We start from the raw sequence: 26,808 nt of genomic DNA on the forward strand, positions 1-26,808 counted from the left end.
GAATGGTGGCTGCAGAGGCTGCAGGTGGGGGTAATAAGGACATGATGTCAAAAAGTATAAAATCTCAGTTATTCATGAGGAATAAAGATTTCTTTGATATCTACTGTACAGCATGGTGAATATAATAGCATATTGCACATTTGAAAATTGCTATGAGAGTAAATTTCAAATGTTCTCACTATAAAAAAGTTCATATTTGAGCTGACAGATGTGTTAATTAGCTTTAAGTATTCCACATTATACTCATAAATCATAACATTGCTTCATACCCCATAATAAATACAGCTATAAATTTCAATGTATAATAAAACAAATAATAAATAAAATTTAAACAGTATGGTAATGGCGTATAAACAGACACATAAAAATAATAATAATAATAAAACAGACACATAGGTCAAACAAATAGGTTAAAGAGCCCAGTAATAAACCTAGGCATATATGGTCAATTAATCTTTGACAAGGGTGCCAACAATACACAATGAAGAAAACATAATTTCTTAAATAAATCAGGTTGAGAAAATTGGATATCCACATGCAAAAAATAAAATTGGACACTTATTTGACACATACACAAAAATCAATTCAATGAATTAAAATTTTAAGCATAATACCATAAAACATCTGGAAGGAAACATAGGGGAAAAGCTCCTTGACATAATTCTTGATTTTCTGGGTATGACACCAAAATCACAGGCAACAAAAGCAAAAATAAACAAGTAGAACCTCTGCAGAGTAGTGAAGAACTAAAAAAAAAAAAAAATTGTGCAAAGCAAAGAAAAAAGTCAATGAAATGAAAAGGCAATCTATGGATCGGCAGAAATCATAAATTTGATAAGGAATTAATATAAAAACAAAATATAATGAACTCAAGCAATTCAACACCAAACCCCAAATAATCCAATTAAAAATGGGCAAATGACCAAAATAGACTTTTTCATAAAAGTAGACATACAAATGGCCAGTAAGTATATGAAAAAGTAATCAACACACACACACACACACACACACACACACACACACACCCAGGTCTGTCCTCTAAAACCTGCTCTATAAATTTTCATTCCAAGTAGTTGGGAAGATGCAATGGAGGACTCCTAAGCCTTATGGAATGTAGCCACTAGATAGAAGGAGTCTAGGTAACCAGATGACTCTATGGATAAGAAACTTATCCACTGACTCTCATTAAACTATTAGATGAGAGAGACATAAACTTTAGTTATATTAAAGCATTGTGATTTTGACACTGCTTTTGAAGCACTGAGAATACCCTTACCTAAATCAATAAATTTAAAATTAGTGGCATTGGTTGAGCATTTGATTGTTAAAAGGCAAAGGAACAAATAGAAACAACATGCCATTTGGTAGAACTGTTGACTGCTACAACTTGGAAGGCAGACAATGTGTATGCTAAGCCTGCAGCTCTTTGGAAAGTAGTTGGAGAGAATGAGAATGTGATTTATATTTTAAGAAGACCACTCTGGCTTCTATGTGATCAAGATTAGAAAAGTCGGAATCAAGCAACTATTGTAATAGTCCAGGACAACAAAAAAGATAATAGAATAAACTAAGACGGTAAATGTGAAAGTGGTGGAGGTGGTGAAAAGTGGTGGAATTTTTTACATATTTTGATAAAAGAAAGAAAAGAATGTTCTAATGCCTTGAATAAGGATTGTGAGAGAAAGTAAGCAGTCAAGAAAAACTTAAGGTTTTCCGACTGAATAACTGATATGGTTTGGATACTGGTCCCCTCCACATCTCATGTTGAAATGTAATCCTCAGTGTTGAAAGTGGGGAACCTGTTGGGAGATGTTTGGATTATACGGGAGGATCCCTCATGAATAGTTTAGCACCATCCCCTTGGGGAGAAGTGAGTTCTCACTCAGTTCAGGTGAAATCTGGTTGTTCAAGTGTGTAGCACCTCTCCCATTACCCTCTCGTTCCCACACTCACCGTATGACACATCTGCTCCCACTTCACCTTCCTCCACGAGTAGAAGCTCCCTGAGGCGCTCGCCAGAAGCAGATGCCAGCACCATGTTTCTTGTACTGCCTACAGAACCATGAGACAAAATAAGTCCTCTTTTCCTTATAAATAACCTAGCCTCGAGTATTTTCTTATGTCAACACAGATGGACTAAAGCAGTATCTGACAGAGTTATTAATAGTATTTATTCAGGTAAGGCAACTAAGGGAGAAGCAGATTGTAGAAGAGTGAAAATAAAGACATTAAAACTTACTAAAGTATTAAAAACAAAGTGTGCAATGATAGATAACTGTATCAATAAAACAGAATAGAAATCTAAAATAGAAATACATAAAAATGAAAAGATATTAAAAATGGCATTTATATTCATTATAGTAAATATGTTTTAATAAATGAAGCTCACATAATCAGGTTATATACCCTATCACATATCAAATACAAAAATAAAATCCAATTGCAATAAAGATCCAACTGTGAAACAAAATAAAATTTCAGAATGTATAGGATAATTTTTATAAAACATTTGGAAGGACAAGATTCTTTTAAATAAAAAAGGAATTCCTGAATTCACAAAAGAAATATGGGTACATTTAATAACACAATATTTTTAATTGTGTAACAAAATGTAGTAAGAGTCTAGGAAAGACACGTGCAATCTATATGGCAGGAAAAAGTTAACAAAATCAATATTCCTGATATGTAGGGGATGCTGAAAACTTGATGAGAAAATAAAACAGAAGAACAACATGATGTATGACACAAACATTCAGAAGAGAGATTGCGAATTCTCATCAACTATTTGAAAGTATGCCAATTTCTGCTAATGTAGTGAATTACAGTAATTAATTTTCAAGTGTTAAACCAACCTTGCAATCCTCAGGCATAAAAACATTTTATTATTATGAATAATATCTACTTTTTAAACTTATTATCATAGAAATAATTATTGCTGACCCTGTAACAGTTTGCAAGACAAAGCATATGCCATTTACTTAACACAGTAGTTCTCAACTGGAGGTGTTTTTCCCCCCAGGGGGACATTTGACAGTGCTCAATTATGTTTTTCTTTCTTACAGCTGAGGGCCACTACTAGCATCTAGTGGATGGAGAACAGGCATGCTGTTAAACATCCTGCAATACATAGGTAAGCCTCTCACCACAGGAATAATCTGGGCCAAAATGTCAATAGTGCAGAGGTTGAGAAACACTGATTTAACAGATCAGTTTAATCAAGACTTGTCAATTCTATAGCCTAAAGAAAAATTCAATTCTGAACCACTCCCACCCCTATAGTACATCTTCACTATCATTGCAGCTATTCTTAACTACAAATTTGCCTCTTCAGTCTATTATCTAAATTGCTGCCCAAGTAAGAGAAGGCTTGGGTTGAGTTAGGTAGGAATGGGTTAGTTTCATTAAAATACAAATCTATTTATACAATAATTCTTCATTAAATCTCATATTTCCTTTGTCTGAATTTGTCTATTTGAGAAAAAAAAAAATCCAGAATGGGTAGCTAAAACTGGCCACAGCAAGTAGATTGGACTCTATGGGTCCAATGTCAGAAAAAAGACACGGACTTTTATCTAAAGCTGTAACTGAAACTGAGATCATGAGAGTGAGAGTTAGCCAAGAGTCAAAAAGTATCTCAGAATATGGGATGAAGCATACACAGAAGACAGTACATTCACAAACTGAATTCCATAGGGAAAGGTGAGAGATAAAACACACATAAATTGAGTGAACATTTGAATTTGTGAGATCTAAGATTGACAAGCTCTGTTAAGTACAATGGTGCTTGTGATGGTTAATTTTATGTGTCAAGTTGATGGGGCTAAAAGATGACCAGATAGCCAGTAAAACATTATTTCTCAGTATGTCTATAAAGAGTGTTTCTAGAAAATATAAGTATCTGAATCAGTAGATGGGCTAAAGAAGATCCACCCTTACCAATGTAGACAGGTGTCATCCAAATCACTTAGGGCCTGAGAGAACAAAAAGGCAGAGCAGCAATAAGTTCTCTCTTTCTTCTTGGCTGGGATATCCATCTTCTCCTGCCCTTGGAATTGGAGCTCCTGATTGCTGGGCCTTCAGATTCCAAGACTCAAACCAATGGCCTCCCAGATCTTAAGCTTTTGACCTTGGAGTGGGAGTTACACCATCAGCACCTCTGGTTCTCAGACCTTCAGATTCAGACTGAATTACATTATTACCTTTCCCAGATGGCATATCATGGGACTTCTCAGCATCCATAATTGTGTGAGCCAATTCTCATAATAAATATCCTCACATGTATCTATACATTGATAGAGAGATAGACAGATAGACAGACAGATCCTATTGGTTCTGTTTCTGGGGGAAAACCTGACTAATACAGTGGTGGCAGCAGACAGATAATGAAAACATGTAAGACTTTAGAAATTGTCCTCAATATCTGGGACACGAATTGGGAATCCTAACAAAAACATCTTTGAAAACAGAAGTTTTCTTTGTGGTATAAAGATGAGACAGCGGTATCTTCAAGAGACGGTAATGGAAGCATAAGGTAAGGAAGTATTTCATTCATGAAAGCATCTACATCACATGGGTAATATGATTGTAAGAAGATCAGAAATAAAATCCTTCAAAGTAAAGTGACCACATAATTTATCATCTAAATCTTGATAATCTTGAAAACAACAGGGTTGCTATTAGTAATTACATTGAAACAATCAGACTAAACCAGCTTTGTCCTGGAAAACTAAAACACATTATTTCTTAAGAATAGTCTAGAGTAGGTTGGAGATGGGATTATATTCAGTAATTTATCAAAACTTCCAATGTCAAGCTTAAACTCAGCTCAAATGTTTCTGTGCTTAATGGTATTATTTTGGCTATTAAGACACCAAAACTCTATATACCATATTTACAATCATGAAGAGACACAGTATCCTTCTTAAGTTGCACTGCTGAAAATAGTAACAATGACTGTAGACCTCTCCAGCTATATCATATGGTGATAAAATTCTCCCTTTAGTCTGTAACATCTGAGACAACCACTTAACAGTATCTAAACCTTAATCAGACACTGCTAAACACAGAATGGATTGGCTCAGTCAGCCATGGCTGGACAGTGGAAAAGTTCTTAAATATAAATACAAAATCAACAGTGTCTGGCAGTGTCTCTCCATACTTTTCACTAAAATATGTAGAAAGATTAAAACATTCACAAAAACACCAAAATTATAAATGACAATCAAGTACCAGAATTACGGAGGAATTACCCACACACACACACAAAAATCCAATGTGAGGGTGACTATAAAACGGAAAAAAAAAAAATATGATAAAGGAAGAAGGAAATTATACCTCCAAAATTATGGAATATAACTCTAAAAAAATTATTTTCAAAACTGGCAACTTCAGTAGAGTAGAAGATGATATTATCATGCTATAAAACAGGTTCAGGAAATTATATGAGAATACCAATTTGAGATAAAATCACGAATGTAAATAAAGATCACCAAAATAAAACAATGCAAGAAAACCTAAAATGCAATAACAGAATTAAAAGACACATTGGGCTGGGCACATGCCTATAATCCCAGCACTTTGGGAGACCAACACGGGTGGATCATTTGAGGCCAGGAGTTCGAGACCAGCCTGGCCAACATGGCAAAACCCCACCTCTACTAAAAATGCAAAAATTAGCCAAGTGTGGTGGCACATGTCTGTAGTCCCCGCTACTGGGGAGGCTGAGGCGGGAAATTGCTTGAACCTGGGAAGTGGAGGTTGCAGTGAGCCAAGATCATGCCACTGAATGCCAGCCTGGGCAACAGGGCAGGACTCTGTCTCAAAAAAAAAAAAAAAAAAGATACATTGAAGGGCTGGGAACAGTGGCTCATGCCTGTAATACCAGCACTTTTGGAGACTGAGGTGGGAGGATCACTTGAGACCAAGAGTTTGAGACCAGGCTGGGCAACATAGCAAGACCTTGTCTCTACAATTAAAAAAAAAAAAAAAATAGCCTGGCATGGTGGTGCGAGCCTGTAGTCCTAGCTGCTCAGAAGGGTGAAGCAGGAAGAAGATTGCTTGAGCCCAGGATCAATTTCAAGGTTATTTATTTTGTTCATTTATCTGTCTGTTTTTGCATCAATACCACACTGCTTTAATTATTCAAGCATAAGATAATCTAAGATCTGGTAGGGCTAATTAGTCCTCATTATTCTTGCCTTTAACGTATATGCCTGTATGTGTGCACATGTGTGTTATTCTATATGTTTTATTCTTCTAAATAAATTTGATACTAATTTGATCAAATATTGATCCCACTGTGCTCCCTACCATTATTATATTTTCCATGCTATTTCTTTTTTCATCATAATTTTAATATATTAATGTTATTATACAGGCCAGCTATTGATTTTTGTATATTTATCTCATCCTACCATTTTGTTGAACTCTGTTTTTATCAATTCGAGTAGCTTTATAATGGAATCTCTTTGGTTTTATAGATGTACAAGTCATTTTTCTCTTACATGGCTCACAAGTTTTACTATGTTTTTCACGTTACTTGATGCTTTAGGATTTACTAACATTATGTTTTTATTTTGAAATATACTTTTTATCAAAATAAAATTACTCTCTTTACTAAAAGGCTTTGGCCATGAAAAATAAAATAAAATAAAACCAAGCAGAAATTCTAGAACAACAAAAAAATCATTGAAGGAAATAGTGAATACATTCAAAACTTCAATCATAGACTAAATAGAAGAAAAAAATCTCAGAACTTGAAGAAAGGTCTTTGAAATAACCCAGTCAGATAAAAATAAAGATAAAAGAATAGAAGAGAATGAAGCTTTGAGATGTCTGGGACTACATAAAGCTATAGAACTTATGCATTGTTGGTATTCATGAGGAAGGAAGAGCAATCAAAAAATTTAGAAAATAATTTAAGGAAACAATTGCGGAGAACTTCTTATCCCAAGGCAAATACATTGCAAAAAGGAATCACCACAGCATATATATTCAGAATGTCTAAAGTCAGTGAAAGAAAGAATTTTAAAGTTAGAAAGAGAAAATCAGCTGGTGACCTACAAAGGAAACCACATCTGACTAACAGAAGACTTACGGGCCAGAAGAAAGTAAGATGGCGTTTTCAAAGTGCTGAGAGAAAAAAAAAAGAAATCTGTCAGTCGAGAACGGTATATGCTGCCAGAATAAGCTTCATAAAGTCAAGAAAAACTAAAGTCTTTCCCAGATAAACAAATACTTTAAAAATTTTTGGTGACTGGACTGGTCCTGCCGAAAACACTGGGAGTCCTTAGACACGGGAATGAAAGGTTGATAATCACCACTATGAAAACATGCAGAAATATAAAACTTAGCTTTTATAAAATAATCACACAAAGGAGGAAAATAAAGGAATCAAATGGAATCACAACAGAATTTCATCAAACCACAAAGACAAAAAGAGAAGAAAATAAAAAAATTTAAAACAGCTTGAAAATAATTAAAAATATGACAAGAACAAAGCCTCCTATATCAATATTAACCTTTAATATAAGAGGTTAAATGCTCCATTTAAAAGATAGAGATTGGCCGAATGGATTTAAAAATATGATCAAATTACATTCTTCCTATAAGAAACTCACCTTACCAATAAAGACACATATAGACTAAAAGTAAAGGGGTAAAAAATATATTCCATGCAAATGGAAACCAAAAGGGAACACAAGTAGATATGGTTAAATCAGATAACACAGACTTTAGATCAAAAACAGTAATAAAAGACAAAGAAAGACATTATATAATGATAAAGAGATCAATTCAGCAAAGGATATAACAATTCTAAATACGTGGGCACCCAACATCAAAACACCCAGCAATACAATAATAGAGGAGGACGTCAACATCACACTCATAGCACTAGACAGATCATTTAACAAAGAAACACTGGACTGAAACTGGATTTTAGACCAAGTGGACTTAATAGACATTTACAGAACACTCTACCAAGCAATTACAGAATATACTTTAGTTTGATAAGCAGATGGAACATTCTCCAAGGTAGACCATATTAAAGCAAAGCCACAAAACAAGTTTTAACAAATTTTCAAAAATCGAAATCATATCAAGTGTCTTCTCAGACTACAGTGGAATAAAGTTAGAAATCAATACCAAGAGAAACTTCAGAAACGATACAAATACATGGAAATTTAAACAGTATGCTTCTGAATGATCACTGGGTCAATGAAAAAATTAAGATATAAATTTTAAAATTTTATTAAATGAATGAAAATGAAAACACAACATACCAAAACCTGTGAGATACAGCAAAAGCAGCTTAAGCTAAGAGGGGTTTATAGTATTAAAGCCTACAACAAAAAAGTAGAAAGACCACGAATTAATAACTTAACATCACACTTCAAAAAGCTGGAGGAAAAAAAATAAACCAAACCCAAAGTTAACAGAAAAAAACAAACATCAAATATCAAATATCAAAGAAGAACCAAATGAAATAGAAAACAAAATAAAATACAAATAATCAATGAAACAAAAAGTTGGTTCTTTGAAAGGGTAAAGAAAATTGAGAAACAACTAAGTAGACTAACCAAGAAAAGAAGAGACAAGAGCTCAATAAAAGCAATCAGAAATGAAAAAAGAGATATTACAATTGATTTCACACAAATATAAGATATCATCAGTGACTATTAAAAACAACTCTACACTCACAAACTAGAAAACCTAGAGGAAATAAATAAATTTCTGGAAATATACAAACACCCAAGATTGAACCAGAAAAAGCTAAAACTCTCGAACAATCAATCAATAAACAAAATACATCACATAAACATTGTTAAGGACAAAAACCATATAATCATTTCAATAGGCACAGAAAAAGCATTCCATAAAATTCAGCATCCCTTCATGATAAAAATCCTCAACAAACTAGGCATAGAAAGAGCATACTTTAACATAATAAAGGTAATATTAGACAAATCCACAGCAAACATCTTACTTAATGAGCAAAAGTTGAAAGCATTCCCTCCAAGAACTGGAAGAAGACAAGAATGCCCACTTTTACCACTCTTATTTAACATAATTCTAGAAGTCCTCACCAGAGCAATCAGGCAAGAGAAAATGAAAAGGCACCGAAATTAGAAATGAAGAAGTCAAATTATCCCTGTTCACTGATTATCAGATCTTATATCCAGAAAACCCTAAGGAATTCACCAAAAAAAAAACCCTCTTACATTTGATAAATCAATTCAGAAAAGTTTCAGGATGCAAAATTAATGTACAGAAATCAGAAGCATTTCTACACACTGATAATGACTTAGTCAAGGACAAAATCAAGAAGGCAATCCCATTTATAATAGCTATAAAAATGAAATAAAATATCTAGGAATATTCAACCAAGGAGAGAAAAGATCTCTATAAGGAGAACTATAATGTACTAATGAAAGAAATCACAGATGACTCAAACAAATGGAAAAACATCCCATACCCATGGATTGAAGGAAACGGTATCATTAAAATGACCATACTACCCAAAGTAATCAGCAGATTGAACACAACTTCTATCAAATTATCATCATTTTTCATAGAATTCGAGAAAATAATTATGGAATCAAAAAAGGAGTCCAAATAGCCAAAGCAATCTTAAGCAAAAATAACATAGCTGGAAGCATCACATTACCTGACTTCAAATTATACTATAAGGCTAGACTAAGCAAAACAACATGGTGCTGGTATAAAAATAGACACATAGATCAGTGGAACAGAATAAAGAACGATATACCTGCAATCAACTGATTTTTGACCAATTCAACAAAAGTTTACACTGAGGAAAAGATATCCTAATTCAATAAACAGCATTGGGAAAATTGGATTGCTATATACAGAAGAAATAAATTGGACCCATAATTCTCACCATATACAAAAATTAACTCAAGATGGATTAAAGACCTAAACTAACCTGACATTATAAATATTCTAGAAGAAACCTAGGAAAAACTTTTCTGGACATGGACTTAAGCAGAGAATTTATGAACAAGTCCTCAAAGCAAATGCAACAAAAATGAAAATAAGACAAATGGGACTTAATTAAGCCAAAAAGCTTCTGTACAGCAAAGGAGACAATCAATCGAGTAAACAGACAATGTACAGAATGAGAAAAAATATTTGTAAATTATGCATCCAACAAAGGGCTAATATCCAGAATCACAAAGAACTCAAACAGCTTAACAAAGAAAAAAAAAAAAAAAACATTTAAAAGGTGAGCAAGGGAAATGTTGAACAAACATTTTTCAAAAGAAGACACAGAAGCAGCCAACAAACTATGAAAGAAGGTCCAAACTTACAAATCATCGGAGAAATGCAAATAAAAAACACAATGAGATATCATTTTACACCAGTGAGAATGGCTGTTATTAAAAAGGCAAAACACAACAGATGTTGGCAAGGATGCAGAGAAAAGGGAACACTATACACTGTTGGTGGGAATGTAAATTAGTACAACCTTTATGGAAAATAGCATGGCAATTTCTCAATGAAGTAAAAATAGAAATAACATTTGATCTAGCCATCCCACTATTGGATATATACCCAAAGGGAAAAATCATTATACACAAAGATAACTGCACTTATATGTTTATCCTAGAACTATTCATAATAGCAAAGATATGGAATCATCAACCTGTGTCCATCAACAGAGGAATGGATAAAGAAAATGTGGTGTATGTGGAGGTGGTGGTGGGTGGGTGTAGTTATGTGTATACACACACACTATGGAATACTATTTAGCCATAAAAAATGAAATCATGTTTTTTGCAGCAACATGGATTATACTGGAGGCCATTATACTAAGTGAAATAACTCAGAAATGGAAATCAAAAACTTCATGTTCTCACTTATAAGTGGAGCTAAACTGTAGGTACAATGGACACACAGAGTGGAAAAATAGAAAGCAGCAGTGGGTGGAATAGATCAAACTCCTCGGCCCCCCAAAGGACATGTGCAGGTGCTGATGGCAGAAGGTGGTGGTTCCACCCTCAGTTTCCCCAGTGGTGTGTGTGAGTACCAGCTGTGGAAAGCAGGATGAGTCAATCCACAGGTTTTGCTGGAGACTAAAAAATGTGGGAGGGTTGAAAAATGACCTATTCAGTACAATGTTCAGTATTTAGGTGAGGGGTACACTAAATGCCCAGATTTCAACACTATGAAATATATGCATGTAAGAAATCTGTACGTGTTGACACTATGAAGAAACTGAATCAACTAATGGGCAAAATAACCAGCTAGCTTCATAATGACAGGATCAAATTCACATATAACAATAGTAACCTTAAATGTAAACAGGCTGAATGCCCCAATTAAAACACACAGACTGGCAAGTTGGATAAAGAGTCAATACCCATTGCTGTGCTGTATTCAGGAGATTCATCTCATGTGCAAAGACGCACATAGGCTAAAAATAAAGGGATGGAGGAAGATTTACCAATCAAATGGAAAACAAAAAACAAACAAACAAACAAAAACAAAAAACCAGGAGTTGCAATCCTAGTCTCTGATAAAACAGGCTTTAGAGACAAAGAAGGGCATTACATAACACTAAAGGGATCAATGCAACAAGATGAGCTAACTATCCTAAATATATATGCACCCAATACAGAAGCACCCAGATTCATAAAGAAACTTCTTAAAGGCCTACAAAGAGACTTGGACTCCCACACAATAATATTGGGAGACTTTAACACCCTACTGTCAATATTAGATCAATGAGACAGAAAATTAACAAGGATATTCAGAACTTGAACTCAGCTCTGGACCTAATAAACATCTACAGAAGCAGACCTAATAAATATCTACAGAACTCTTCACCCAAAATCAACAGAATATACATTCTTCTCAGTACCACATTGCACTTATTCTAAAATTGACCACATAATTGGAAGTAAAACACTCCTCAGCAAATGCAAAAGAATGGAAATCACCACAATGCAATCAAATTAGAACTCAGGATTAAGAAAGTCACTCAAAACTGCACAACTACATGGAAACTGAACAACCTGCTCCTGTATGACTACTGGGTAAAAAACAAAATTAAGGCAGAAATAAATAAGTTCTTTGAAATAAGTGAGAAGAAAGACACAGCATACCAGAATCTCTGGGACACAGCTAAGCCAGTGTTTAGAGGGAAATTTATAGCACTAAATGCCCACATGAGAAAGCAGGAAAGATCTAAAATCAACACCCTAACATCACAATTAAAAGAACTAGAGAAGCAAGAGCAAACAAATTCAAAAGATAGCAGAAGACAAGAAATTAGTAAGATCAGAGCAAAACTGAAGGAGATAGAGACACAAAAAATCCTTCAAAAAATCAGTGAATCCAGGAGCTAGTTTTTTGAAAAGAATAACAAAATAGGTAGGCTGCTAGCCAGACTAGTAAAGAAGAAAAGAGAAAAGAATCAAATAGACACAATAAAAAATGATAAAGGGGATATCACCATTGATCCCACTGAAATAAAAACTACCCTCAGAGAATACTATAAATACCCCTAGGCAAATGAAATAGAAAATCTACAATAAATGGATAAATTCCTAGACACATACATCGATCCAAGACTAAAACAGAAAAAAATAGAATCCCTGAATAGACCAATAACAAGTTCTGAAATTGAGGCAGTAATTAATAGCCTACCAACCACAAATGTACAGGACCAGACAAACAGTTTCACAGCCAAATTCTACCAGAGGTACAAACAGGAGTTAGTACCATTACTTTTACAACTATTCCAAATAATAGAAAAAGAGGAACTCCTCCCTAACTCATTTTAGGAGGTCAGCATCATCCTGATACCAAGACCTGGCAGAGACACAACAAAAAAAGAAAAGTTCAGGCCAATATCCCTGATGAACATCGATGCAAAAATTCTCAATAAAATATTGGCAAACTGAACCCAGCAGCACATTAAAAAGCTTATCCACCATGATCAAGTCAGCTTCATCCCTGGGACTCAAGGCTGTTGCAACATATGCAAATCCATAAACGTAATACATCACGTAAACAGAACCAGTGACGAAAACCACGATTATCTCAATAGATGTAGAAAAAGTCTTCAATAAAATTCAACACCCCTTCATGCTAAAAACACTCAATAAACTAGGTATGGATGAAATGTATCTCAAAATAATAAAAGTTATTTATGATAAACCCACAGCCAATATCATACTGAATGGGCAAAAACTGAAAGCATTCCCTTTGAAAACCAGCACAACACAAGGATGCCCTCTCTCACCACTCCTATTCAACATAGTATTGGAAGTTCTGGCCAAGGCAAATAGGGAAGAGAAAAAAGTAAAGGGTATTCAAATAGGATGAGAGGAAGTCAAATTGTGTCTGTTTGCAGATGACATGATTGTATATTTAGAAAACCCCTTCATCTCAGCCCAAAAATTTCTTAAGATGATAAGCAACTTCAGCAAGGTCTCAGGATAAAAAATCAATGCACAAAAATCATAAGTTTTCCTGTACACCAAGAATAGACAAACAGAGAGCCAAATCATGAGTAAACTCCCATTCACAATTGCTACAAAAAGAATAAAATACCTAGGAATACAATTTACAAGGGATGTGAAAGACCTCTTGAAGGAGAACTGCAAACCACTGCTCAAGGAAATAAGAGTGGACACAAACAAATGGAAAAACATTCCATGCTCATGGATAGGAAGAATCAATATTGTGAAAATGGCCATATTGTCCAAAGTAATTTATAGATTCAATACCATTCCCATCAAGCTACCATTGACTTTCTTCAGAGAATTACAAAAAACTACTTCAAATTTCATATGAAACAAAAAAGAGCCTGTATAGCCAAGACAATCCTAAGCAAAAAGATCAAAGCTGGAGGCATCATGCTACCTGACTTCAAACTATACTATAAGGCTACAGTAACCAAAACAGCATGGTACTGGTGCCAAAACAGATATATAGATCAATGGAACAGAACAGAGGCCTTGGAAATAATGCCACACATGTAAACCATCTGATCTTTGACAAACCTGACAAAAACAAGAACTGGGGAAAGGATTCCCTATTTAATAAATGGTGTTGGGAAAAATGGCTAGCCACATGCCTTTCTTACACCTTATACAAAAATTAACTCAAGATGGATTAAAGACTTAAATGTAAGACCTAAAACCATAAAATCCCTAGAAGAAAACCTAGGCAATACCATTCAGGACATAGGCATGGGCAAAGACTTCATGACTAAAACACTAAAAGCAAGGGCAACAAAAGCCAAAATTGACAAATAAGATCTAATTAAACTAAAGAGCTTCTGCACAGCAAAACAAACTATCGTCAGAGTGAACAGGCAATCTACAGAATGGGAGAATATTTTTGCAATCTATCCATCGGACAAAGGGTTAATATCCAGAATCTACAAAGAACTTAAACAAATTTACAAGAAAAAATCAAACAACCCCATCAAAAAGTGGGCAAAGGATATGAACAGACACTTTTCAAAAGAAGATATTTATGTGGCCAACAAAAGTGAAAAAAAAGCTCATCATCACTGGTCATTAGAGAAATGCAAATGAAAGCCACAATGAGATACCATCTCATGCCAGTTAGAATGGCAATCATTAAAAAGTCAGGAAACAACAGATACTGGAGAGGATGTAGATAAATAGGAAGACTTTTATGCTGTTGGTGGGAGCGTCAATTAGTTCAACTGTTGTGGAAGACAGTGTGGCGATTCCTCAAGGATCTAGAACTAGAAATACCATTTGACCCAGTAATCCCATTACTGGGTATATACTCAAAGGATTTAAGTCATTTTACTATAAAGACACATGCACACGTATATTTGTTGTGGCATTCACAATAGCAAAGATTTGGAAACCAAAATGCCCAACAATGATACACTGGATAAAGAAAATGTGGCACATATACACCATGGAACACTATGCAGCCATAAAAAAAGGATGAGTTCATGTTCTTTGCAGCTACATGGATGAAGCTGGAAACCATTATTCTCAGCACAGTAACACAGGAACAGAAAACCAAACACCGCATGTTCTCACTCATAAGTGGGAGTTGAACAATGAGAACATATAGGCTCAGGGAGGGGAACATCACACACCCGGGCCTGTTGTAGGGGTAGAGGGCAAGGGGAGGGACAGTATTAGGAGAAATACCTAATGTAGACGACGGGTTGATGGGTGCAGCAAACCACTATGGCACGTGTATACCTATGTAACAAACGTGCACATTCTGCACATGTATCCCAGAACTTTAAGTATAATAAAAAATAATAATAATAATAAAGAAATCTGGGGCCAGGCGCGGTGGCTCACACCTGTAATCCCAGCACTTTGGGAGGCTGAGGCGGGTGGATCACGAGGTCAGGAGATCGAGATCATCCTGGCTAAACACAGTGAAACCCCGTCTCTACTAAAAATACAAAAAATTAGCCGGGCATGGTGGTGGGCGCCTGTAGTCCCAGTTACTCAGGAGGCTGAGGCAGGAGAATGGCATGAACCTGGGAGGCGGAGCTTGCAGTGAGCCGAGATCATGCCACTGCGCTCCAGCCTGGGCAACAGAGCGAGACACTGTCTCAAAATAAATAAATAAATAAATAAATAAATAAATAAATAAATAAATCTGCATATGTAACCCCTAAATATATTTTAAAAGCTTAAAAATCACACACACACACACACACACACACACTCACACATACACATACACATACAAAAATATCATACTATCTCACTCCATCTCACCCAGGATATGAAACATCTCTTTGTTCAGCATATCTGCACTGTATACACAACTCAGCCATTACTCACTTAGTAGCCATGTCATTTACCAGATCAACTGCCTCAGAAAACTTACAATCATGGCAGAAGTTGAACAGGGAGCAGGCCCATCACGTGCCAGAGTAGGAGTGAGAGATGAGGGATGGGAGGTGCCACACACTTTTAAATAACCAGATCTTGCGAGAACTCACTCACTATCACAAGGATAGTGCCAAGAGGATGGTGCTAAATCATTTATAGGAAATTTTCCCCATTATACAGTCACCTTCCACCATGCCCCACCTCCAACACTGGGGATTACAATTCAACATGAGATTTTGGTGGGGACGCATATCCAAACCATATTAGCCCTGGTGTATCAATAGTAACCTTGAATATAAATGAGTTCTCCACTTAAAAGCTATAGACTAACTGAGTGGGTTTTTTTAAAAATGACCCAAGTATATGTAGCCTTTGGAAATTCAAAGTGAAGGGATAGAATTTAAAAATTCCATGCAAACCAAAACCAAAAGCAAGCAAGAACAGCTATATCTATATCAAATAAAAAAGACTCTAAGTCAAAACAGTAAAAAGTGACAAAGAAGATTGTTACATAATAATAACAGGATCAGCTCAGCAAGAGGATATAACAATTCTAAACATATATGCAAACAATATCAAAGAACCCAGATATTTATAGTAAATATTACTAGATCTAAAGGTAAAGATCAACTCTAATGCCATAATAGTGGGAAACATCAACACAGCAGCATTGGACAGGTCATCTAGACAGAAAATAAAAAAAGAAACATCAGACTTAAATTGCAATGTAGACTAAGTGGATGTAACAGACCTCTAAAGACCATTTTACCCAACAGCTACAGTATATACATTCTTCTCATCAGGACATAGAACATTTTTCAGGATAGATCATATCTTAGGCTATAAAACCAGCCTCACCAAATTTTTAAAATACAAAATCATATCAAGTATCTTCTAAAATCACAATGGAACACTAGAAACTAATAGCAAGAAGATCTTTGGAAACTACAAATACATAGAAATTAAGCAACATGCTCCTGAACAACCATTGGATCAATGAAGAAATTAACATGGGAATCAAGGCATGACAGGCAGGGTGGCTCATGCCAGTAATCCAAGCAGTTTGGAAGGCTGAGGCGGGAGGATCACTTGAGGCCAGGAGTTCAAGACCAGCCTGGCAAACATGGCGAAACCCCATCTCTACTAAAAATACAAAAATTAGCTGGGCATGGTGGTGCAGGCCTGTAGTCCCAGCTACTCAGGTGGCTGAGGCAAGAGAATTGCTTGAGCCTAGGAGGCGGAGGTTGCAGTAAGCCTAGATTGCACCATTGTACACCGCCTGGGAAACAGAGCAAGACTCTGTCTCAAAAACATAAAAAATTAAAAATAAAAAAAGATGGAAGTCAGGAAGTCAAAAAAATTCTTAAAACAGTAGAAATTGAAACATAACATATTAAAACTATGGAATGTAACAAAAGTAGTACTAGGAGGAAAGTTTAATAAGATAGAAGTCAAAAAATTCATAAAACAATAGAAATTGAAACACAGTATATTAAAACTATGGAATGTAATAAAAGCAGTACTAAAAGGAAAGTTTATAGCAATAAATGCCTACATCAAAAAAGCAGAAAGATCTCAAATAAACAGCTCAAATAAAATACTATACCTCAAGGAACTAGAAAAGGAGGAACAAACCAAACCAAAAATTTGTAGAAGAAAAAAATAAAGATCAGAGAACTAAAATACAGATACTAAAAACAATATAAAGGACAAAAAAAAGTTGGATTTTTAAAAGCTAAACAAAATTGATGAACTGTTAGCTGGACTAAGCAAGAAAAAAAGAGAAAAGACCCAAATGAAATCAGAAATGAAAAAAGACACATTACAATAATTACCAGAGAAATACAAAAGATCATCAGAGACTACTATGAAAAACTTTATGCTAACAAATTATAAAATGTGGAAGAGATGAATAAATGCCTGGACACATACAACCTACCAAATTGACCAGTGTCTGTTAAAAAGCCTTAACAGATCAATAATGAGTAATAAAATTAAATCAGTAATAAAAAGTCAACAACAACAAAAAAGCCCAGGACCAGATGGCTCTACTGCTGTATTCTACAAAACTCATAAAGAGAAACTAACACCAATTCTTCTCAAACTATTCCATAAAATTGAAGAGAAAATTCTTCCTAACACATTTTATGAAGGCCTTGATATCAAAACCAGACAAAGATACAACAAAAAAAGAAAACTACAGGCCAAAACCCCTGATGAAAATTGATGCAAAAAGCCTCAACAAAATAGTAGCAAACCAAATTCAAAAAACATTTAAAAAGTTCATTCACCGAGATCAAGTGGGATACACCTCAGGGACATAAAGATGATTCAATGTCCACAAATCAATAAATGTGATACATCACATAAAGAGAATCAAGGACAGAAACCATTGATTATCTCAATAGGTACTGAAAAAACTTTTGATAAAATTTAAAATCATTTCATCATAAAAACTCTCAACATATTGTGTATAGAAGAAACATACCTTAACACAATAAATGCTACATATGACAAACCCACAGCTAACATTATACTGAATGGGGAAAAGTTGAAACCTTTTCCTCTAAGATTTAAAATAGCACAAGGATGCCCACTTTCACAACTCTTATTAACATAGTATTAGAAGTCATAATGTGTTAGGCCATTCCTGCATTACTATAAAGAAATATCTAAGACCGGATAATTTATAAGGAAAAGAAGTTTAATTGGCTCACAGTTCTGCAGACCATACAGGAAGCATGGCACCAGGTATCTGCTCAGCTTCTCATGAGGCCTTGGGCTGCTTACAATCATGGCAGAGGGCAAAGGGGGAGCTAGTGTCTCCCATGGAGAAAGCAGAAACAAGACGGGTCAGGGGAGATGCCACATACTTTTAAACAACCAGATCTTGGCCGGGCGCGGTGGCTCAAGCCTGTAATCCCAGCACTTTGGGAGGCCGAGACGGGCGGATCACGAGGTCAGGAGATCGAGACCATCCTGGCTAACCCGGTGAAACCCCGTCTCTACTAAAAAATACAAAAAACTAGCCGGGCGAGGTGGCGGGCGCCTGTAGTCCCAGCTACTCGGGAGGCTGAGGCAGGAGAATGGCGTAAACCCGGGAGGCGGAGCTTGTAGTGAGCCGCGTTCGTGCCACTGCACTCCAGCCTGGGCGACAGAGCAAAGACTCCGTCTCAAAAAAAAAAAACAGATCTTGTGAGAAGTCACTATTGTAAGAATGGCACCAAGCCACAGGGGATCTGCCCCCATAATCCAATCACCTCCCACCAGGCCCCATCTCCAACATTGGGGTTTACGTTTCAGCATGATGTTTGGGTGGAACAGATATCCAAAACATATCATTCTGCATCTGGCTCCCAAAATCTCATATCCTTCTCACATTTCAGAATACAATCATCTCTTCTCAATAGCCCCCAAAGTCTTAACTCATTCCAGCATTAACTCAAAAGTCCCAAGTCCAAACTCTCATGTGAGACTCAAGCCAATTTCTTTCTATCTACAAACCTGTAAAATCAAAGTCACTTTATTTATTTCTAGATACAGTACAGGCATTGCGTAAAGATTTATGTTCCTAAAGGGAGAAGTTGGCCAAAAGAGAGGGATGACAGGCCCCATACAAATCTGAAACCCATCGGGGCAGTTATTAAATCTTAAAGCTCCAAAATAATCTCCTTTGACTCCATGTTCCAAATCCAGGGCATACTGGTACAACAGGTGGGCTCCCAAAACCCTGGGCAGTTCTGCCCCTGTGGCTGTTTGGGGTAAAGCCCCCACAGCTGCTCTTACAGGTTGGAGTTGAGTACCTGCAGTTTTTCCAGGCACAGGGTTCAAGCTGCCAGTGGATCTACCATTCTGGGGGTCTGGAGGACAGTGCCCCCCTTCCCATAGCTCCACTAGGCAGTGCCCTGTGGGGGACTCTGTGTGGGCCCTCCAGTCCCTCTTTTCCCCTTAGCACTGCTCTAGTAGAGGCTCTCTGTGAGGGCTCTGCCCTTGCATTCTGCCTAGGCACCCAAGATTTCTCATACATTCTCTGAAATCTAGGCAGAGGCTGCCAAGCCTCCTTCACTCTTGTACTTTGTTCACCTACAGGCTTAACACCATGTAGAAACCACCAAAGCTTATGGCTTGTACCCTCTGAAGCAGTGGCCTGAGCTGTATCTGGGGCCCTTTGCACCAAGGCTGGAGCTGAAGCAGCCCAGATACAAAGAGCAGTATCCAAAGGCTGCACAGGGCAGCAGGGCCATGGGCCTGGCATTCTTTCCTCTTAAGCTGCTGGGCATGTGATGGATGGGCTGCTATGAATAGCTCTGAACTGCCTTTGAGGCCTTTCCCCATTGTCTTGGCTGTGAGCACCTGGCTCCCTTTTTGCTATGCAAACCTCTCTAGCAAGTGGTTACTCTGCTTGGATTCTCCTGAAAACAGATTTTTCTTTTCTTTTCTATATAGCCAGGCTGTAAATTTTCCAAAGTTTTATTCTCTGCTTCCCTTTTAAATATAACTTGGAATTTTAAGTCATTTCCTTGCTCCTGTATCTGAGTTAGGTTGCTAGAAGCAGCCAGGCTATGTCTTAAATGCTTTCCTGCTTAGAAATTTCTTCTGCCAGATACCCTAAGTCTAAACTTCCACAAATCCCTAGGGTGTGAACAAAATATAGCCAAATTCTTTGCTAGGGCATAGTAAGGGTGATCTTTGCTCTACTTTCCAATAAGTTCCTCATTTGCATGTTGAGACCTCCTCAGCCTGGACTTCACTATCCATATCACCAACAGCATTTTGGTCACAATCATTTAACCAGTCTCTACAAAGTTCCAAACTTTCTCTCATCCTCTTTTTCTTCTTCTGAGCCCTCCAAATTTTTCCAACCTCTGCCTCTTACCCAGCTGCAAAGTTGCATCCACATTTTGAGGTATCTTTATAGTAATGCCCCATTCCTTAGTACCAATTTCCTGTATTAGGCCATTCTTGTCTTGCTATAAAGAAATACCTGAGACTGGGTAATTTATAAATAAAAGAAGTTTAATTGGCTCATCGTTCTTCAGGTGTCCAGGAAGCACGGCATTGGGCATCTGCTTGGTGTCTGGTGAAGCCTTGGGCTGCTTACAGTCATGATGAAAAGCAAAGGAGACAGTTTTTCACATAGAGAGAGTGGAAGTAATGAGCAGGGAGGTGTCACATACTTTTAACCAAACCCCGGAGGACTCACTATCATGAAGATAGCACCAAGCCATGAGGGATCTGCCCCCACAACTCTAACAACAGACTCCATCTCCAAAACTAGAGATTACAGTTTAACATGACATCTGGGTGGGACAAATATCTAAACCATATCACATAAACAGAACAATCAGGCAAGAGAAAGAAATAAAAGGCATCCAAACAGGAAAGGAAGGTGACAAATTGTCACTTTTTACAGATGACATGATCTTATATATGGAAATACCTAAAGATTCCACCAGAAAACTCTTAGAACTGCTCAATGAATTCAATAAATTTATGGCATACAAAGTCAACATTAAAAAAGTCAGTAGCATTTCTATACACCATTAAAGAATTAGCTGAAAAAAAATCAAGAAAGCAATCCCATTTAAATAGCTATAAGAAAAAGTAATATATCTAAAAATAAATGTAATGATGACAGTGAAAGACCTCTATTAGGAAAACTGTAAAACATTGATAAAATAAATTGAAGAGAATACAAAAAAAAAAAAAAAGAAAGAACATCTTATGCTCACTGAAGAATTAATATTGTAAAAATAAAGATACTACCTAAAGCAAACTACAGTTTCAATGCAATCACTATCAAAACATTATTAAAAGTATTATTTTAAACATTATTAAAAGAAATTTTTAAAATCTATATGGAACCACAAAAGAACCCAAATAGTCAAAGCTGTTCTGGGCAAAAAGAGCCAAATTGAAGGCATCACACTACCTGACTTCAAAATATACTACAAAGCTATAGTAACTAAAATGTCACATTATTGATACAAAAACAGACACATAGACCAATGGAACAGAATAGAAAACCCAGAAGTAAAGCTATGCACTTACAGTCAACTCACTTTTTACAAAGGTGCCATGAACATACATTGGGGATAGGAAAGACTCTAAAAATGGCACTGGGAATACTAAATCTTCATGTGCAAAGAAATGAAACTAGGCCCCATGTCTCAAACATCAATGAAAATGCATTGAAGACTTACATGTAAGACCTGAAACTATAAAACTACTAGAAGAAAACACAGGAGAAATACTCTAGGACATTGGTCTAGCCAAAGATTTTATGGCCGTGATCACAAAAGCACAGGCAACAACAACAAAAATAGACAAATGGAACTATATTAAACGAAAAAGCTGTTGGCCAGCAGAAGAAATGATAAATAAAAAGGCAAATTGTTGAATGACAGAAAATATTTGCAAACTATTCCTTCAACAAGAAACTAATATCTAAAATATACAAGAAATCCAAACAACTCAATAGCAAAGAAACAAATAATCCCATTAAAAATTGGGCAAAAAATCTAAATAAACATTTCTTAAAGACAACATACAAGCAGGCAACAAACATTTAAAAAATGCTCAACATCATTAATCATAACAAAATGTAAATCAAGACCAGAATGGCATATCATTTTACTCTAGATCGAATGCTTATTATCAATAAGACAAAGAATAACAAACACTGTCAAAGATGCAAAAAAAAAAAAAAAAAAAAAAGAACTATCACACATTTCTGGTAGCAATGTAAATTAGTACAATCATTATTAAAAAACAATATAGAGGTTTCTCAAAAAGCTAAAAATATAACTACTATATGATCCAGCAATCCTGCTACTGGGTTTATCCAAAGGAAATTAAATCAGTACATCAAAGGAATACCTACACCATCCTGTGTACTGAAGCACTATTCACAATAGTTAAGAAATGAAATGAAGCTAAGTGTCCATCAATGGATGAATGGATAAAGAAAATATGGTATACATCCACAATGGAATACTATTCAGCCATAAAAAGAATAAAATTCTGTGATTTGTAACATGGAGGAAAATGGAGGTCATTATGTTAAGTGAAATAAGCCAGGCACAGAAAGATGAATATCGCATGTTCTCATTCTTATGTATGAGTTAAAAAAGAAAAAAAAAAAGGTGTGGGGGGTGGATTTCATGGGGATATAGTTACAATGATAGCTACCAGAGCCTGGGAATGGGTGGGAGAATGAAGCGACATTAGCTAATGCGTTAAAACACACAATTAGGTAAAAGGAATAAGCTCTAGTGTGTGATAGCACAGTAGGAAGACTATATTAACAAAATATTTTATATTTCAAAATAGCCCATAAGATTTTAAATGTTCTCACACAAAGAAATGATAAATGTTTGAGGTGATGAATGTCCTAAAGGCCCTGATTTTATCATTACACATTGTATGCATAAATCCAAATGCCACATGTACAGATATTATGTATCAAAAACATTTACAAGCTAAAAAAAGAAATATGAATGATGATGATATGGCAGACTCTGTTCTGAACACTTTAACTACATTAAGTTACTCAACTTATATTAACATACTTGATCTTCATTTTAGATAAGGAATCTGAGGTAAAGAGAGTTTAAGAAACTTTCCCAAGGTCACATCATTAGTGAGTGACAGAGCAGAATTCTAAGAAAGGAAAAAGTACATGAGGCAAAAAAAAAAAATACAAATTAAGCATAGGTGGAAAAATTAATATCAAAGTAGAATCCAATTAAATATTAATAGGCATTGTGATGTCAGAAAAAAATGGTGAAATAGAAAGCTCCAAGCTCCCAAACTCCCCACGAAAACATAAAACACAAGCAAAAACTATGAGAACCAACTCTGTCAGAAGTCTGCATCTGGAATTTATTCCTTCCAGTGGGTTCTTAGGTCTTGCTGACTTCAAGAATGAAGCCATGGACCCTCACGGTGAATGTTACAGCTCTTAAAGATGGTGTGTCTGGAGTTTGTTCCTTCAGATGTTCAGATGTGTCTGGAGTTTCTTCTTTCCAATGGGTTCCTGGTCTCGCTAACTTCAGAAGTGAAGCTGCAGACCTTCACAGTGAGTGTTACAGCTCTTAAAGGTGGTGCATCCAGAGTTGTTTGTTCCTTCCGGTGGGTTTATGGTCTCACTGACGTCAGGAATGAAGCCGCAGACCCTTGCTGTGAGTGTTACAGCTTATAAAGGTAGTGCGGACCCAAAGAGTGAGCAGCAGCAAGATTTATCATGAAGAGCAAAAAAACAAAGCTTCCACACTGTGGAAGGGGACCAGAGCAGGTTACTGCTGCTGGCTTGGGTGGCCAGCTTTTAGTCCCTTATTTGGCCCCACCCAAGTCCTGCTGATCGATCCATTTCACAGAGTGCTGACTGGTCCATTTTCCAGAGTGCTGACTGGTGTGTTTACAATCCTTTAGCTAGACACAGAGCGCTGATTGGTGCATTTTTACAGAGTGCTGACTCGTGCATTTACAATCCTTCAGCTAGACACAGAGCACTGATTATTGCGTTTTTACAGAGTGCTGATTGGCGCAATCAGAATCCTATAGCTAGACACAGAATGTTGACTGGTATCTTTTTACAGAGTGCTAACTGGTGTGTTTACAATCCTTTAGCTAGACACAGAGTGCTGATTGGCATGTTTTCACAGAGTGCTGACTGGTGCATTTACAATCCTTTAGCTAGACAGAAAAGTTCTTCAAGTCCCCACTCAACCCAGGAAGTCCAGCTGGCTTCACTTCTCAATGTCAGAAAATGATGGAATAGAAAGCTCCAAGCTCCCGAACTCCCAACAAAAACATAAACACAAGCAAAAACTATCAGAACCAACTTTGTCAGAAGTCTGGAGAACAGTCAAAAGTTTACAGCAAACAAAAGAAAGGTGAATTCAGAAAAACATAACTTAGGGTGATAGCTCATCCCTGTAATCCCAGCACTTTGGGAAGCTGAGGCGGGTGGTTCACTTGAGGTCAGGAGTTTGAGACCAGCCTGGTCAACACAGTGAAACCTCGACTTATCGAAAACACAAAATTAGCCTGGTGTGGTGGCACATGCCTGTAGTCCCAGCTACTCAGGAGGCTGAGGCAGGAGAATCACTTGAACCTCAGAGGCAGAGGTTGCAGTGAGCGGAGATCATGCTAATATGCTCCAGAAAGTCTTGACTTATCACATACAAGCGATCCTCAATAAGATTAACAACCAATTTCTCATCAGAAACTATGGACGCCAGAGGCAGTGGGATGATCCACTTAAGGTACTAAAAGAAAAAAAAAAAAATCAAATAAGAATTCTAGGGGGGCAGAGCAAGATGGCCAAATAGGAACAGCTCCATTCTCCAACTCCCAGCGCGAGTGACACAGAAGACAGGTGATTTCTGCATTTTCAACTGAGGTACTGGGTTCATCTCACTAGGGAGTGCGGGATAGTCGGTGCTGGTCAGATGCTGCAGCCCGACCAGCAAGAGCTGAAGCAGGGTGAGGCATCGCCTCACCTGGGAAGCGTAAGGGGGAAGGGAATCCCTTTTCCTAGCCAGGGGAACTGAGACACACAACACCTGGAAAATCGGGTAACTCCCATCCCAATACTGCGCTCTACCAAGGATCTTAGCAAACGGGCACACCAGGATATTATATCCCACACCTGGCCAGAAGGGTCCCACACCCAAGGAGCCTCCCTCATTGCTAGCACAGCAGTCTGCGATCTCCTGGCAAGGCAGCAGCGAGGCTGGGGCAGGGGTGCCCGCCATTGCTGAGGCTTAAGTAGATAAACAAAGCAGCTGGGAAGTTCGAACTGGGTGGAGCTCACAGCAGCTCAAGGAGTCCTGCCTGTCTCTGTAGACTCCACCTCTGGGGACAGGGCACAGCTAAACAACAACAACAACAACAAAAAAGCAGCTGAAACCTCTGCAGATGCAAACAACTCTGTCTGACAGCTTTGAAGAGAGGAGTGGATCTCCCAACATGGAGGTTGAGATCTGAGAACGGACAGACTGCCTACTCAAGTGGGTCCCTGACCCCTGAGTAGCCTAACTGGGAGACATCCCCCACTAGGGGCATACCGACACCCCACACCTCACACGGTAGAGTACACCACTGAGAGGAAGCTTCCAAAGCAAGAATCACACAGGTACACTCGCTGTTCAACAATATTCTATCTTCTGCAGCCTCTGCTGCTGACACCCAGGCAAACAGGGTCTGGAGTGGACCTCAAGCAATCTCCAACAGACCTACAGCTGAGGGTCCTGACTGTTAGAAGGAAAACTAACAAACAGGAAGGACACCCACACCAAAACCCCATCAGTACGTCACCATCATCACAGACCAGAGGCAGATAAAACCACAAAGATGGGGGAAAAGCAGGGCAGAAAAGCTGGAAATTCAAAAAATAAGAGTGTATCACCCCCTGCAAAGGAACGCAGCTCATCGCCAGCAATGAATCAAAGCTGGACAGAGAATGACTTTGACGAGATGAGAGAAGAAGGCTCCAGTCCATCAAACTTCTCAGAGCTAAAGGAGGAATTACGTACCCAGCACAAAGAAACTAAAAATCTTGAAAAAAGAGTGGAAGAATTGATAACTAGAATAATAAATGCAGATAAGGCCATAAACGAATTGACAGAGATGAAAACCATGACACGAGAAATACGTGACAAATGCACAAGCTTCAGTAACTGACTCGATCAACTGGAAAAAAGAGTATCAGCGACTGAGGATCAAATGAATGAAATGAAGTGAGAAGAGAAAACTAAAGAAAAAAGAAGAAAAAGAAATGAATAAAGCCTGTAAGAAGTATGGGATTATGTAAAAAGGCCAAATCTACGTCTGATTGGGGTACCTGAAAGTGAGGGGGAAAATGGAACCAAGTTGGAAAACACTCTTCAGGATATCATCCAGGAGAACTTCCCCAACCTAGTAG

General features: G+C 37.0%; 1 protein-coding gene across 1 annotated transcript in view; it reads right to left on the reverse strand.

Annotated features, from left to right (window-relative positions):
• CCDC7 (coiled-coil domain containing 7) overlaps window positions 1–26,808 on the reverse strand; it is a 453,173-nt gene that overhangs the window by 238,939 nt on the left and 187,426 nt on the right. Inside the window, exon 20 of the mRNA XM_073018860.1 lies at window positions 1,954–2,052. Within this exon, the coding sequence (XP_072874961.1) occupies window positions 1,954–2,052 (99 nt within the window). The remainder of the gene's footprint in view (window positions 1–1,953; window positions 2,053–26,808) is intronic.

The sequence above is a fragment of the Chlorocebus sabaeus genome, chromosome 9 (genome assembly GCF_047675955.1).
Source record: "Chlorocebus sabaeus isolate Y175 chromosome 9, mChlSab1.0.hap1, whole genome shotgun sequence".
In the NCBI taxonomy this organism is placed as follows: Eukaryota; Metazoa; Chordata; class Mammalia; order Primates; family Cercopithecidae; genus Chlorocebus; species Chlorocebus sabaeus.